This window comes from Melopsittacus undulatus, chromosome 4 (assembly GCF_012275295.1).
Source record: "Melopsittacus undulatus isolate bMelUnd1 chromosome 4, bMelUnd1.mat.Z, whole genome shotgun sequence".
Taxonomy (NCBI): Eukaryota; Metazoa; Chordata; class Aves; order Psittaciformes; family Psittaculidae; genus Melopsittacus; species Melopsittacus undulatus.
In genome coordinates, this window is record NC_047530.1 from 85632401 (window position 1) to 85650009 (window position 17609).

The 17609-nt window shown below is 39.3% G+C and overlaps 1 protein-coding gene across 1 annotated transcript in view; it reads right to left on the bottom strand.

The window, feature by feature from the left end:
- The window catches only part of EPB41L5 (erythrocyte membrane protein band 4.1 like 5), a 59459-nt gene that overhangs the window by 12864 nt on the left and 28986 nt on the right, over nt 1–17609 (bottom strand). The window contains exons 15-20 of the mRNA XM_031053299.2: nt 15413–15455; nt 14200–14315; nt 9921–10096; nt 3961–3973; nt 3164–3330; nt 2515–2609 (exon numbers count right to left, since the gene is read on the bottom strand). Coding sequence (XP_030909159.2) covers nt 2515–2609; nt 3164–3330; nt 3961–3973; nt 9921–10096; nt 14200–14315; nt 15413–15455 — 610 coding nt within the window. The remainder of the gene's footprint in view (nt 1–2514; nt 2610–3163; nt 3331–3960; nt 3974–9920; nt 10097–14199; nt 14316–15412; nt 15456–17609) is intronic.

Below are 17609 nucleotides of genomic sequence, written 5' to 3' on the forward strand. Positions count from 1 at the left end.
CATGGATATCTAGATAAATATTTCCCTATCAGAGAAATCAATCCAGTTTGATTGATTACAAGTATTGAATTAATAGAGATGATTGTCATGCCATCTCTGACCCCTGACAGAAAACAGGTTTTAGTTATTTTTAATTAACAAAGGTAAAATAAGCAGTTTGTTGGCATTTAACAGTGCCACTTACAAAATTCAGGATACAGCTGCCTCTCATAACTGAAACCTAATGCTTTACCATGATGCATTTTACCAAATCTTTTATGTACTGTAACTGTCTCTACATAGCAGGTATCTGATGCACTCGTAAAACTTAAGGGAGACAAGATATACTGAAATCTGTAATCACATACTTTCAGAGAGAACACTTTAAGACTCTGTTCATTTGAAGTAGCAGCAAGCTCCAGGATCAAAGCTTATTGCAAGGTTTTAGTGGATATATTACAATCCCAGTCAGTTCAGTCAGAAGAACATGCCCATAAACACCTCTTTTACAAAGAGGTTAAGAACAGAGGTGCAGGAGGAACAATGGATACATTTTGCAACAAACACTACAAGTGGAAATAAATAGTTTTTCTAAAGCAGCCCTCAAAAGCAGGACAAAAGTGGTTTTAGCAGTTATTCTTAGGTCACTCTTTTCGGGACTCCCTTCCAAACCATTAATTTTCATCTCTAATCATAACTGGGTGTGCTCATTTGGTATTACTGTAACCTACATGTCTTTGCAATCTGAAGCATACAGAACTTAAAGTACACAGAGACAGTCTCTAATCTTTGTGTACCTTTTTAAACAAACACTCTCAAGAGATATCTTAGTATGCTACATCATAGGCTGAAAAGATTTATTCAGTCTTTTCTACCCAAAGAAAACCACTGATTATCTACTCTTATATTTTTACAACATGATATGAACTTCCTTCTTGAAAGCTGAAGTTTTGTTTACCCAAAAGAAGAATCATATTGGCATACCATTGACCCATCACATATTTCTCAGTTATGCAAAAGTTCCTTATTTCTAATCAGGTTACTATTGCCCCAGTACCTGTAACCTCTAATACCCAAAGTTACTTGGCACCTCATCTGACAGCAGCTGGGTAACTGCAACTGTACTGTATTGGCAGCTGTTTATTAGATTAGCTCCTTACAGGAATCTTATCTTGCTTACTATATATCAGCCACAATTTAAAAAACACTAACACACACCTGCTCCACTCTCTCCATTTAACCAATTAAATGCTTTTCCTCCTCTGTCTGAACTAAAATGGAGCTCAACAGGCAAAAATATTCTGAAATAAACGGTTTATTTGCTTTAGTTTATGTGAAGGCAGTGTTTTGGCATAACAGGACCTACAAGCTACTGACTAATCTTCTTAAGAGACTTGTTAGTAATGCACTCACCTAGCAGAGTGCACAAGGCATCCCTGACAAGCCTTTAAAGGGGACATGAGCCAAACTCCCTGCAGCACCAAGCACACAATGCAGCAGCCTTCTCTTACACAAAAGGGGAGGACAAACATTCAGGAATGGGTTTAGCCCAAACACACACTGCTAAACACCTCTCTTGGCACCTGGTTCATTTTACTATTGAAGCAGCAGGAAAGATCATAGCTGTTTCACCAAGATTTTGATAATCCTCAGGCCTCCCTACAAGGTAGGGTAGTACACCCAGAGGTAACACTGCCAGATGTTTTACTCTCTTCTCTTGTTCAAAGTGCAGTGAAGCACCTAAAGCTTTAACACGAAGGAAACAGAGTAAGGGAAATCTAAATTACAATTTTTTTTAAAGCTCATTAAAAACCCCAACATCCTGCATAGGTGCAGTAGTCTGATAACCAGTGAACCTATAAAAGTTCACTGCTGTTGCAAAGGAGGATTGAAGGAGAAAAGAGCCATCATCCTGTTCAGGGCACTGAAACTAGTACTTTGGCTCAGTTGCCTGTGGAAATGCAGCCTGACTTGCTCCAAAGGATTTACAAGAGCACTAAATCAAATCACATCACTCCTTTCTAAGTAAACACAAAAAGCACTAGCACCTACTTCAGAAAGCAGGTAAAAACTTAACAGGAGGGATGGATCACCAAGCTCGACTCAAAACAAATCTTCAGAACAACTGCTGGGAGGGTTACCAGACGGTAACTGAAAAAAGTTAGCAGGAAAAAAGAACCAGGAAAGCAGCAAACCTCCTCAAAAAAGAGGGTGAACATCATGGAGCTGTGTAACGTACAGATTATTGAGGAATGTTTCAAGCATTTATGCCCTTTACTTCCATAGAATTTGGAAAATTCCACCAAGCTGCAGCCTGCACACACGCATTTGCACCTCTGCCCCCATCTTTATCTCACTGCCTTGTCACGCACAAGTTTATATATAACAAAGCATTTGTATTTTCTTTACTATCCCCCAGTATAACTCACTCATACTCTTTAAAATCTTGCAAAGAGCCCAAAGTAAGCGCAAGACTTCTCAGAATGATCTGAACAAAGCTCAGCGATGCAGCCAGGAGGAAGGAGGCCCAAGTACCTGCACATTTATGTTCACATTGGGACGCTCCGGTAGCACGGGGCTGCTGTGCTCTGTCTCCAGCTGTTTCAGCTTTAGGAATGTGTCTTCAAATGCTGAAAAAGAAAAAAAAATATATCAACTTCTTAATGTCATGATGGAGTTACATGACTTGTAACTTGCATTATTCCTGAACACTAATTCAATGGTTTTAAAGCTGTAGGAGAAACTACAGGGATAGGGAAAGCTACTTGCTCAGCCTTCAGTGCAACTTCCAAGCCTACAGACTCTACGTACCTAATCACAACACTCTGTACCTCTCAAGTTCATTAACCCAACCATCCTCACAAAGAATGAACAAGCAGCGAGAGCTAATCACTCACACGGCTGCACTTCACTGTATCTGTGGCGGAAGTCAAATCCCTTGAAGAACTGCAACTTTTCCTTGTATGTCTGCCTGTGGAAATGAGTTGCTTCCAGTTGAAACAGGGAAAGCTGACTGACTTTGTTGTCCCAGTTATGGGCAAAACTGTCTTACGCATTATAATCTAAGGGAGTTTCCTCAAACACTTCTGGATTTAGGTAAGGAAACCACCTCATAACAACCTGATCATTTAACTTTGACTCCACACGTCATAATAACAGGAAAAAAATCAGTATGTTTGCTTACGATCAGAGTCTGCTTTTTCAGTAGCAGTGTCCTTTGTGCCAGGATGGGAGCAACTAACAGCCTCTTCTGAATCTCCTGTTGCCAAGCCAACAACTGGATGACCTACTGCATCATCAACACAAGTTTCTGGCAACTCCGTGCTGTCTAGCAAATCAACAAAAGGTATGCTGCAAAGGTAGAAAGATGAGCAGAGATATGCAGAATCATGTTACCACTCTTCTGGAACAAGAAAAACCTTGAACACATGCAATCTCTTTTTTTCAAGCTGTCTTTTGGTAACCAGACGCATTCTGTAAAAACTGTTTCAGGTAACTAATAGACACTGGCTTTCAGTGAGTTTAAAAAAAAAGGGGGTTGGAGGTCAACATTTCATGTCTGTAGAAGTAACTTCATGACAGAATGGGTCCATGTTGCCTGCTTCTTCATCACACAGAAGGAGGAGGAAGTTTTCATCCATTAAATACACCTTTTTGAACAATCATCTAAAGTTTTTCTACCAAACTCAAAATATGCTTTAGAATTTTTACTCAAGAAAACGGAGGAAGAAAGTTGAAACTGTTCACAAAAAGCTATTTGTACACCCAACACTTCAGTAGAACAGAGGGCAGAAGGGAGCACTGCATAGGTTTGCACGGACACCATGAACACCTTTAACTAGTTTCAGTTTTATTAACTTGGGCAGAGACATGAAGGAAACATCTATGACAGTATTTTATGTGACCCATAGCATGTACTTTTTACCCTGTTAGGATCACTTCTTTCACCTCTGCTTTCTAATGGTAACATCTACTTTTTACTTTGTCCTACCATCTGTATATACAAAAGACAAAAACAATTACAATAACAAAAGTTACATTGTGATGCTTATGTTGCACATGCAGTCAGTAATCTCATCCATTTCTTTGAAGTTCAGGAACAGTTGAACTGTTAAACTATCCTAACAGCACACCCTTAAAGCTATCCTAAGAGCAAACTATAACAAATACAGAAACAACTGCTGCAAACATGATGGCTGATCAAATAACTGGTGCACACAACTGCAGTTTGACTGTCCCCCATTTCAGTCAAGAATCACACATACAGTCTGGTTGCAAAAGAAAAGAAGAAAAATCTATCCCTTTTGAAAGCCCTGTCCCAAGTATGAGAACAATGACATCAAGCAAGAACCTGTCACAACAGAACTTACCATTTATGCATGGACACAGACACTTCCTATCTGACAGTTCAGACCAACTTGTCCCTTATCACTACTGGGCTAATGCCCCATGCCTCCCTCCAGCCCCTGGAACCTGTGCTTCACTAGAGGCTCCAGGAAAAAACTCCTCCTTCCAGCTCAAGCACTCAAAAGAATCCTTACAATGTTAAATACATATCCCTGAAACAGATTATAGGATACCACCATTTTAGCGCTAATAATGTATGAATCATCTTATGACAATGTTGTGGTTTAAGCCCAGCTGGCGATCCAGAACCATGCAGCCTCTAGCTCACTCCACCCACTTCCTCCCACCGCTCCCAGAGGGATGGGGAGGAGAACCAAAAGAACGTAACTCCCATGGGTTGAGATAAGAACAGTTCAGTAACTAAGGTATAACACAAAGCACTACTGCTACTACCAATAATAATAATGATAAGGGAAATAACAAGGGAAGAGAATACAACCACTCGCCACCCACTGACTGATACCCAGCCTGACCCCGGCAGTGATCTGACCCTTCCAGGTAACCACCCCCAGTTTATACAGTGGGCATGATGTGCTGCGGTATGGAATACCTCTTTGGGAAGTTTGGGTCAGGTGTCCTGTCTCTGCTTCCTCCCAGCTTCCCCTCCTCCCTGACAGAGCATGAGACTCAGAAAGTCCTTGGTCAAAGTAAACATTGTTATGCAGCAACTAAAAACATCGGTGTTATCAGTGCTGTTCTCAGGCTGAGAGTCAAAAAACACCAGCTACTAAGGAGAAAAATGACTGCTATTGCTGAACCCAGGACACAATTAATTGCTGTGAGGCAAACTGAGGTCACTTGCTTGATTCTCTTAAAGCAGAGGAATAAGAAGCTACTAGCAAAGTAAATAGGAAACTTTCCCACCTACTGTACAGCCTCTCTGTGCACCACGAATGGGAAAAGGCAAACAACAGATAGTCTTGCAAAGAAGGTATGATGGATACAGAGAACTTCAGTTATTAGAAGAAACAGGCAGGAATAGATGCTCTCCCACTTAAGGAAACAAAGAAAGACTGAATCCCGTATCTTACTATCAGAGGATGCCTACGCATGAGAGTTGGTGTGTTTTATGATCTTCACATGAAGCCAACGCTTTTCTTCCTGTCTTCTGATATTTTTTCTGCACATAGCCTCCCAAATGTTTAATATGACAACTAGTATAGGAAATCTAAAGTTTGCCTGCAGCACAGAAAGTTGCTAATGCCATGACATGTTGAAGGAACCAGGTATAAGCTCCTATGAACTCCATGTAAGAGAGGTGACGTACAGCACCAGTAACACACTTCTTCATGCTGTAACCTTCTAATGCTTTTCTTCTCATTGCAGCAGACTGGAGAGAAAATGAGTGAAAAATTATATTTATCTTAAATAGAAAATTGGTAGGATAATTACACCAGCATTTTCCACCATTTTAGGCGGACTCAAAAGAAGCCTCCAAAGGCAGCATTCAAGTATAAAGTGATCTCATTTTGCCATCAGACCCACTGAAAGACCTACTTGTCCACCCTGAGATAGGTAGTCACAAGAGGAAAGTCATACTATGGAAACCCTCAAACACTGGAATTCACAGGCACAGAAGACAAGCTCCCCAGAGAGCATTAAATTGTTTGAGGCCACCCAGATTCTTCACCCTCTTCAGAGCACCAGCATGAATACTACCTCACAGGCTTCTTAAACAGCCAGACTACAAAAGTAGGAAGCATAAGATACTATTTTCAACACTGCAGAGAACTTCTGACTTCTTACAAAACATTGATGAATTGTCATACCAAATGTAAGGGAAATAATAAAAGGCTTCCCAGGAAAAGTGGGATTTCTACAGCAGTCAGTGTGCAGTATCCAAGAATGAAATGGACATTAGCTTTCCATGTTCCTGTATCTACCCACTTACAAGGGGATAACTTTGCATAGTGTTAAGTGCCAGGCTTTATGTCTTCAGAAACAATTTCTATCAGCATATTTTAAGAAATATTTTGAGGGTAAAGCTGATAAAAGATACCAGGAGTGCAAGCCATGCAAATAATTATGAATAGCCAAAGTGCGTGGAAAGGTTTGTCAATCCACTACTAAATCACACAGAAGTTGTTACATGGACCTCCCACAGATAAGGGAGTTAGCTACTTCATGATTTCTAACTTTTTGCCTGACAAATACACTGCTATTAGATTGTAACATATAGCATACAATGCATAAGGCGACTGAGAAAGCTGATAGCTACAAAGAGGATATTTTTTTTTCTAATTTCCTAGTTGAAAAGTAAAACAATATTTCATTCCAGTTTGTGGAACATGATACGCAAAATACAGTAACTATGTGAGTCTGCTGCAAAAGAGCTAATCCTTTTGCAAGTAATCTAATTTGAAACAGTGTGGAGCACCACACAAACTAATTTATTTCTTCTAACTGTTAGCAACACAAAATAGTTTCTTATGCTGACACTGCAAGGTAGTACAATAGTAGGAAATTCTGTGTTCATTTCCTTCATTCTGAGTCATTCAGTGCTGCACCTGAAGTAAGAAGAGCAGTAAAATTAAGCCTGTCACCTTTTCAGATTTTTTTCTCTGAACAGAAATGCAAAATACTTGGAAATATGAACTTCCTTCTGCTTTTAAAGTGAAGAAAGCAAAGAAAAAAATCCTGGTGATGTAGGATCCTACAAATGGAGACTCTTCAAACTCATTCAGTTTTTAACTAAACAGGCCGAGTCTGGTTCTAAGTTCCAAGACTTCTGCTGTCTCTCATTTGTTTGAAGATAATTCCAAATATCAACATAGCATAATATACATAAGCCGACAACTACAGGAAAGGAAACACCCTTAGGAAAAGGTGCTGGCTGCCTAACCTTTGTGGACATTACGCAAAGATCTGTCACCACCACACTGTTTAGAAAGACATCCACCTGTTTCCTCAATGCTATTCCTAGAGCACATGACCTGCCCCTGTAAAAATGCAGCTATTAAAATGCAGCTAGCTGGTTTTGGTACTAGTGTGGTACAATTTCCCCACCTGCTATTAAGAGCTATCACCTACCGTGGTGGAAACCAGGACAGTAGTTTTCTCTAAGTCAATGAAATCACACTAAAATAAACTCAGCATAGAGAAAAATCAACCCTCAGGACATATGCAAGAATCAAAGCCACATGGCAGAAGCATGCAACACGCACCACACTAAAACAAATCAATCCTAAAGGCAGATGGATTGCAGGCAATCAGGGTTGCTTCCCCTATCCTGAATCTGAGCTAGCTCTGCAGTCATGCAAAAAATCTACTACAAAAACTTTACCCAGAGCTTTACTTAGCAAACTTGTAGTTCATGCCAAAGCAGTCCCTGACAGCCAGCACACTGGAGGCAGCTGGAACACCTGCACTCAGCATTGGTGAGACACCCTTGGAATGCTGTGCCCAGCTCTGGTTCCCCCAGGACAAGAGAGATGTGGACCTACTGAAGGAAGAGCAGCAGAGGACCAGAAAGACAATCAAGGGTTTGGAGCATCTGACACAGGGGGAGAGGCCAGACAGCTGTTACTGTTCTGCCTGGAGAAGAGAAAGCTCAAAAAAACCTGATGGGGGGAAAGTAAAGACAGCCTGACTTTTCTCAAGGGAGTCCAGGACAAGAAACAATGGGCACAAACTGAAATACAGGAGATTCCACTTAAACATAAGAAAAAACAACTTTCTTGCTGTGAGGCTGGTGAAACATGAGAGGTTGTAAAGTCTCCATCCTTGGAGATACTCAAAACCTGGCTGGCATGGTCCTGAGCAACCTGTTCTACTCGACCCTGCTTTTAGCATGGGGGTGGACTACATGATCTCCAGAGGCATATTCTTCCAACCCCAATTATTCTTTAATTCTGTGACAGCTACACAAAATTTCTCTGATACCTGAGGAGTCAGCCACTACTTATAGTGGCCTGACTACTACACAGGCACATTTGAACTTATAACTCTGCAGTAAAACAGTGAGTTGTTATTGCAACAGTGCTCTTGCATTTTAAATACAAAACTATCCCAAATTCCTCCACTCAGATAGATTAGTTGCTGCTTCTCCCTCATCTAGACAGAAATTATAAGATAAAGTTAAAACACCGCTTTTCATTCACATATTCTTATGCAACTTCATAAACAATAAACAAATAGTTTCTGCTTTGCTTCAAAAGTTCACAACATTCACCTCGCAAAATCTAAAACTAAAACCAGCCCAACAGATTGTTCTGCTCATCTCTGCAGATCCCATACATCTTTAATATGTAGCCTGCATATCCCTCTTATTAACTTTTTTTTCTAAGCAGACTCATATTTCATTAGCAATCTCTTTCCCCTCTCAGATGCAAGGGTGAATGGCCAAAAGACCTCATGCAACATTAAGTTATGTTCTGGCTGAAGACCTGCTCTCTTGGTTTGTCAGGGCTGGATATCTGAAAACTAGTCTTTTGTATTTCTGGTCTCTGTAGCAACTTGAAACTTATTTAAACAAATTCAAAATCATTCCAAACCCCTTTATTCTAAGAGCCCAATATAAGTGAATTTTAAAAGCACTCTACCACAGTTTTTCCTATTTTTTTCTTTTTAATATGAAAATAATATTGGAATTTAAAAGCAGCTAACTTTAGAAAACACAGTGTGTTCAACAGTAAAGGTACTCTTTCACATTGTTAAGGGCTCCCAAGAACACCAATGAGCCATGAAGCTGGAGTCTTAACCTCTGACTTAATTATTAACCTCATGAATCATATGGTAGGACCGGTGTTTGTCAGGAATATTTTGGTTTCATTTTAACTGGAGCATAGCACGAAAAAAAAAGGGAAGAAAATTTTGTAGAAAGCAAAAAAAAAAAACCCAACTCAACAAGCAAATGCAACAAAACACACAAAACCACCAAAAACTACTCTTTGCCTTTTCAGGAGTTCTGATCATTTTATTCTTTAAAAATTAAAATAATTCTATTCCATTTCCAAGGAATATTTTTTAGAAGAGAGCTTGTTAAAAAAAATAAAATAAAAAGTTAGTTTTCAGATCAACCATTTATCTTAGATATCTTTAAATAATCATGGTTCAAAAGAAGGGTCAGATCTATCCTCTACCTCTCTTAAGGGCAGGGGGTTTGGAACTAGATGACCTTAAGGTCCTTCCCAACCCTAACTACACTATGATTCTATATTTTTGAAACACATTATAACCCACCAGTTTCACGTGTAGCATTATTATGAATCTGACTTCCTGCATGGCACTCAAAGTTAAACCCACCTAAAAATAAAATATTAATCTGTCCATGACTAAGAAAAACCTTAGCACAATTAAAAAGATACGTACTCTTATTAATCTGAGTGATGGCTGGTTTCTGGTCTATATGTTATTTTTTTCTTTAAGGACTAAATACCAACAGCACAACACATAACATCTTTGTAATAAAAGCTTCCCCCCCCATGATCGGCCTTGGGTCCGTTATCCTTATCTTAGAAACAGCTCAAAACATAGTTTCCCAGCCTGTGCTAGACAGCATTCTCAAGCTCCAGAAAGGCCCACGTCTCAGAGACTGGTCATAGTGGTTTGGACAGCATACGTCCCAGCACCGCTATGCATTCCTGCATTCTTCACATTGTGCTCATGGACAAAAGTGGTGTACTGTCCCTCCGCAGCGCGGGTCCTCGGCAGGGCCCACGCGTCCCACGGGCTTCCACCACGATGACAGCGGTCGGCAGCGTCAAAGGGCCTGGATTATTGAGGAGCGGGAGGGGGCACAATTAGTAAACAGGTATGGATGAGGAAGAGGGCAGAAAAGTACAGCAAAGACAGGTGCAAAAAAGCAAGGAAAATGGGCATTGCTGGAAGGTAAACACTGAGAGAAGGAGGCATGCAAAAATATGCGTACATGATGACACTGTCAAATAAACCCTTTCCTGCTCAGCACCATGCACATTTTTAAACAAGTCTGAAATGACAAGTTAAGCAATCCCATGTATACATTGTCTATGCTTACCAAATGAACATCATTGCATATTTCAAAGCACTTCACAAAACTGAGCAAGAACCATGTGCATTTTACAGATGGGAGAAGATAACATAATGGAGGAACAGGCCTCCCAAGTATACAGTGCATTTTATTCAAAGGAAGCTGAAAGGGTTTAAGTGGCAGCTCTAAATGTACACCTGAAACAAGCATAGTACTCAAAGTCACTGGAAATTCTAGGTTTGTAGATTCTAATCCAAGATAAAAAAAGAGAAGGAAACAGAAACTCAGGAAAGTGAGCATTATCATGCAGGAGCAAAGAGTAGAGCACACACAATTTCACAATTTAGGCTTACTAAGGGACTAAATAGTACTTAAGAAGGTGACTATAGTTATACTTGATTAGTATACACTTAGCTGGGAAAAGAACAATTTTTAAGAAGATCACAATAGAAACTAAGACCTTGCTTTCTAAGCTTGCATATGGGGCATAATGGTTAGAAAATTTTAAATGTTTAGCTCCTAAAATCAAACCTATAGAAATCCTGTGCACAGCTATAGCCAGTCTATACCAGAACTCGAATAAAGTCCTCCAGAAGTGAGGAAAAGGAGCAGGGGAGAACACTAATTACTTAAAACAGTGTCTTGAAACATATTTTTATGAGAAGTCCTTAGCTGGAGGCATAAAGCTGTAAGGCTTTAGGCACAAGCATCTTCACAGCAGCAGGGACAAGAAATTGGCTGAAACAGCTGAATTTTGAAAGACTTTAAAAAATTGACAATGAATTGTTAACTGTTGTCCATGTTGCACTATGATCTTTCACTGGTATGTTTTAGGAGAGGCTGATTGAAGGTACAGTCAGATATCCAAAAACCATAAACTAATCAAGCAAAGAAATTCCTAAAACAAATTTACTCCTTCAGTTCAGTGTAAAATTCGCTATTTAATGATCCAAATCTAAACAAAGGGGAAGCACTGTTGCTGTTCATCTAGAGAGGTCCTGGAGAGACCCCCCAGCTCAAATTCCACCTCCTCATGATCCAGAAAGCCTGGTTTAACTCCCAGCCCTGCCAGAGCAGTCAAGCAGTCAGCTCATGAGTGGGAAGATCACACATGTTAAGGCAAGGAAGCAGAAAAGCATGCAGGATTCACAACAGCAGTGAATGATTAATGTTCAGGGATAGTCCTCCTTTAGAAAAGAGAGAGGTTTTATATAAAGGTCACCCATAACTAAATTCAGAGATTTGTTTTTTTGTGAAATACGCTGAGGAAGTGACCTGTGAATACTGAAGGCTCCAGTCATCAACAGTGACATTAGTTTCCCTGTTTTTCTAATTTAAGCAGTTAAGTGAAAGCTACATCCACTAGCAAACAAAAATAAAATAAAATAAAAAAATCCCTACTTATTCTACAGTAATGAAAAAAATATTAGTTGTCTCCTGTCCTGTGTCAGCATAGAAACAACTTCTTGAGCAAAGATTAAAGTTACAATGACACTGATGGTGTTTTAGGCTTTCCAGCCGTACAGGTAATATTCCAGACCATTTTCAGACCAGCTTTCCTGTACAGACCATTTTAGAGGAATGTAAAAAAGAAACAAAAAATAAAAACCCTAAAACCCTTCCTATCTGGCAAAGTACTCTAGAATCTGGCACAATTGCTGTTGGCAGCTACAGCATTAACATTTCAAATTAAAGGAAACATTGACATTAGGAAGGAATCTAAGCTGCAAGGTAGCCAATACAGGCATCTGCCAAGCAGCATAGAGAAACTCATGAGGTCAAGACCTTACTTCTAAATCCCTTCAATCTAACCATCTAAAAAATCCCCAGTCCAAAAGATTTTGGTGTTCTCAACAATCGTTGGCAAACTCTCTCTAAAAGAAGACTATTTTTCTGACAGAAAGCAAAGATAACTCGTGCAGAAACAGGCCAATTAAGGACAGTAACAGTTGAAAAAAGATTGTGTTAGCACCACTGAGACACCAAGACTTGAAGGCGCAACAGCCAAGCCCCCGCAATAAATTCATATGTTCTGGTAATTATATTAACCTAACCCCACTTCCCATCTAGGAAACCAGAATGCAGCTCAATTGATGACTCAGCTCCAAACTGTTGTCTTCTTCCTACAGCTGGATTTGCCCTTCATTACAGGCAGTACTGTTACCTCTGAACACATTAAGACCTCTTTGCCAGAAGACAGCTGCCTTCAATAATAATGATATGTCTCAAAGAAACATAACACATGCACACTCTATGTTACAATGCATCCATTGCCAAGCAGCTTGTTTTCTTTATGGCATGCTGTTTTGGGTTACAAGCAAGTGTATTTTATATTCACCACCACTCTTCTACAGAAAGGCCAGATACTGCAGCAGCTGGCATGTAAGCTTAGAGTCCTTGACAATATTAAGACAGACAGGCTCAAATTCTTAATCCTAAAACAGGCAGACCAAGACCAAAACTGAAACAGATTGGCTACAGACTCCTCTCTGCTTCTGAACAAAAGCAGTGGGATTTCATAAGCAACAGAAGCCTTGCAAATACTAGCAAGAACACTAGCACAAATCAGATACCCGAGAAGAGCTGTTTGGAGCAAGAGTCAAACACTTCCACCAAAGAAAATGTCATTCTCTAGCATACATCTTGCAATTAAACCAAAGGAATAAAAACCAAACCACATTGAGAATGCTGAAGAATAAAGAAACCACCACCTTTCACCCACCACCGCAGAAGGAATCGAATGATCAACAGGATCTCATCATAGATAAGCACAGATTTCAGACACTAGATAAATCAAGGGCAAAAGAAAGAAAAAAAAACCCAGCATTGATCATATGTTCTGATTGAAACTTCAATAAAATGTAGCACAAAGCAGAATTACCACCCCCCTTATAATCCAAAATCCATAGGATTAAAAGTCTTTAATCAGTAAGATTTAGGAAATTGACGTATGTTTGTCATTGCACTGTTAGAAACAGGTATCACATACTTTCAAGAGATACTGCAGCAAGGTAGGTTTATATGCCCAACAATGGGAGAAGGACTTGTCTCTTGAGGGCTGAAACTGCTTAAGATAAGAGCTTTTGTGTTGCTCAATTCCATCACTGCTACTGCTGCCTCTGGAACCTCACAGAAATCAGAATTACCCTTCAAGGAGAAACCATACTGCCTCTGAATGCACAAGAAGCTGAAAAAGTTAAGATGACACGTGCACAAGTACTACATTGATATATGTCAATTTTGGCTTTGAAATAGCTTTGCAATATGAAATTACTTTCAGATAAATTATATGTACATTTATCTTCAAACAAATCACCCTCATTTTGAGATGCATCCAATCATAAAACAGTCTGATTACATGAAATCAAAGCTCTTATCTTCTGCTTATCTCATTTTCCTCAAGCTCCCATTTTATCCAGAATAATGAAAAAAGTCAGCTTGCCCATTTCACAACGTTCAAAAGACAATTCACAAGGACAGTGGTTTACAAGGTTCTGCATTTTGTTAAGCATATAGGTAAGTCCTTTGGCCCTGTGATATCAAGCAAAGGGTTAGAAGTAGTATTATTGCAAATGAGAAGGACCCAGCTCTCTCCAAGACTTGAAAATGCTGTTGCTGATTTAATAATTCCTTCACCCCTGGAGAAATTTTCTTTCGGTTAGCAGTGACTAAGCCTGCTGTCCTCACCTCCCCATCCTACATTCACAGCAACAAATCAGCTGCATCATCACTAATAGTAAGTTGACTGTCAACTTACATTAAGAATACAAGGATGGCAGCTTATTTAAGTGCAGATAAAGAAACTTGCCACTTGAATCATGCATAAGCAAGCAGAATTCATTTCCCAGCAAAGCAGAACATACCACTTCTTGTCTTGCTGGCTGGCTCCTGGGCTTCTTGAGAGGTTTTCTATTTCCACTAAGACTGGGGCAGAAGGAACCACTGTTAGGACAGGTAGGTTTGGTTTTGCGTTCCAGCTCTTTGGAGACAGAACATAAACAAGTTACTATACACACATTAATGAAGCAATGACACATTACACATAGCAAAACATGTCATCACTTCTTAAGCATCAAGCTAAAGCAAGGCTGTTGTCTTTCCTTACTTCCACAGCACCGGATACCTACGCCTAGTCTTTTCCAGTACTGCATACTGGAACCATATGCCGCTCCAAAGTTTCACTAAGAAGCTACAGCCTGCTGTGTCCTTTTTAAATTCATGCAGTAATGCTTTCCTTCTGTGATGGTAATTTTGCAGTAAGGGCCAGCACCTTCAGGTTGTGAGCCTTTGGACTGCCATTTGAAATGTAAATGCTCACAAGAAAACAATTCCTTTTGTGTAGAAGGCAAAAGGCTGGGCAGTGTAGCAACCTATCTAACAGTACAGATTAAGTATTTTAATGTTAAACCAAACCATAATCTCATTTCCACCAATATAACCCTTTCTGTTGCACTCTGCATTTGAAATGCACCAGAAACAGGGTCCTTCTAAACTCCAAGTCCTGTTTTTTGATACTCAGAAGGAGAATTACTTCATGCTAACATTCCTTTTCAGTGAAACAAAGTATTCTGTGTGTGAAGGGACAGGCCTCTGATTTCCCTCTTAAAACCAAAAAACACTGAACTTTTGCTAACAATGTGTTCTTAAATTTGCAGGTGGTGCATTTCCCTTTCAGAGGAAAAGAAATACTCTTAACCAGAAATCAAAGTAGGTGCTGATGAATTGCACACCACTCCACCGTCACCCCCCCACTTTTTTTTTTCCAAGGTTGCTTAGCATATAGAATTAATGTAGTTTGGATAATTACAACCGTCACACAAAGGTATTCTGTGTACCTATGAAAATCTGTGCCTATAATAGCATAGTTTCTATAGTATTGGAGTATGCAGTGTCTTCCTTACTCCAACTAAATGAACCGATTATCTTTCTTGTAAATTAGTAGTCATTTCTTGGCATGCAATTTAGTAGTTAATCGTTTGCAATTTTCAATTGGTCAATTACTGGATTTTAAGAATGAGTAAAAAAAAATCCTCTATTCTGTTGAGTACATGAAAATTGTCTTAAGAGAGTTCTTACTTGTGATCCATTAGTTTGGTGTATAACTGCATTGTTTACAGTACTGAAAGACAAAAAGAATTTAAATTAGGATCAGATTAACAAGGCAGACCTGCAAGGATTTTCAGAAAGAAACACCAAGTCTAATAAAGATCTTTCCAAAGTACTTCACTGTTCTCAAAAGAACCCTTAATAACTTCCGGTTTAGGCCAGTTGCCTCTTTCTAGGTAGCTAGGGGTATCACATTATTTATTTGTTCAAGGTGCAGTTTCTCTGTAATTCACCTCGTTTTGCCTCTTCGTTTCCTAAACCAGTTTGGTTTAGAAACTCTTCCTGATTCAACAGTAAGGCGGGGCACTTTTAAAGCAAAACCAATGGAGTTTTACTTAATACTCAGTAAAATGTGACATTGTCAAAACCTTACCTACGTGCTGCAGATACTATATTTGTTTCACATCTAAGACTTTTCTGAGTTGAAGTTTCACATCATAAAGTTTATCAGAAAAATTAATGAGCTTCTTCTGCATACAGTCTCTAATGGACTGAATTACTACTTCAGAGCCTTAAAAGCAGCCATTCGAAATTATGTGCACAGCAGCTCAGCACAGCATTGCTAATAATTTTATATTATTAAATATTTAATAGATTAATCTTTTGATTTAGAGTCTGGACAGTAGCTATCCAACCTGGCAAGCTGACAATCCAAATAGATTTCTGTATCTACTTCAGCAATTCTGTAGAATTATTTTACTTAAATATCACCATATCAAGAGCAAACAAGCTGTTTCCTGCCTGCTACCCAACTTTGCAACCTGCTCTATTGAGAGAATGTGGAGGTTACCATAGAATAGTGCACATTTAACAGAAATATTAAGGAATGCCTTGTGGGTAGCACATTCCCTGTACTGAGTTAAAACAAAAGAATGGAACAACATACATCTTTCATGATGCATTTCAATTACTAGCCCTTGAGTGTAGAGTTTCAGAAATGGCATAGATTGCTCTGAAGACTAACATAACAGTGCCACACCTAGGTACAGATCAGAAGACTGCTGTCTTATCAGAAGGAGAAACTGCAGATGAAGTTTTTCTTCCCACTCTCAGAATGACCTAAGCAGCATGAAACTCAGAGAAGGGCAGGACAACACAACATGTTGAGAGCACTAATTAATCAGTCACATCTTGCATGCCAGGAACTTTAAGCACTTTAATGGCACCCAGTTTTGAAGAGTACTTTCCCATTTTATAAAAAAAAGAGACAATACAGGAGGTCACAAAGGCAGACCTCTATCAAAGTGACTGCTGCCTTGTCCTTAGACAATTCCTAGACGTTCTCCTCCCTCACATGAGAGACAATCTTGCTGCTACAAACATAAAACACAGGGCTGTATTACACCTTTGTTTTGAAATGTTACTTCCTTACATTGCGTACTCAGATCCTGACTGCCCTGATGCTCAACATCTACGAGTACCTACATCCTAAAAAAACAATTTGGTTGCATTTGATCGCTGCAGTGTTCACAAATTACAAGGGCAAAGGACAGAACCATAACTGAGTGACCTAGTTCCTTTACTACCAGGTAATTAATTAGAGCATAGTTTCCTGTCCTCCTTCAGGGAAGAGTTTGAAAACTGTATGATTCAGATTCACATGAGTATCTTACATTGCAACAGCAAGTATGAACCTTCCCCTGCAAAACTTTAGGTATAGAAATAAAGAACCAAAAAAGGCCTCCCACTTAATGTTGATTCTGAATAATTTAGGATACATATATAAAAAAAATACTTCAGTATGTAAAAATAAATGCAAGCATAGTACAGAACAGAAAAAAAATTTATACACTTCCAATATTTATTTTACTGTATTTTCCCTGTCTCTGACCTTCACTTGATTGAGTATTTCAGTCACACAGCCAGAGTAGGCAGATTTTGGAAAGAAGACACCTTCACATGCTTTTATCCAATCTCTTTACATGGCAGCACACAGAACTATAGCTCATAACCAGCAAGAATCATAGCTAGTCATAAAACCTCTTTTCCTGCTAGTAAGCAAGTCTGGCAAAATCTCCTATGTGACTGCAACACAGGAGGCTTTGCATAAAGCACACAAAGACAAAACCCACAGCAAAACCACGGTTAAGAGGTTAACGCTCTCTGCATTTAACTAATATTATAACCTCCTCCTGCAGACATGTGCTTAAGTACAGATGGCAAACAT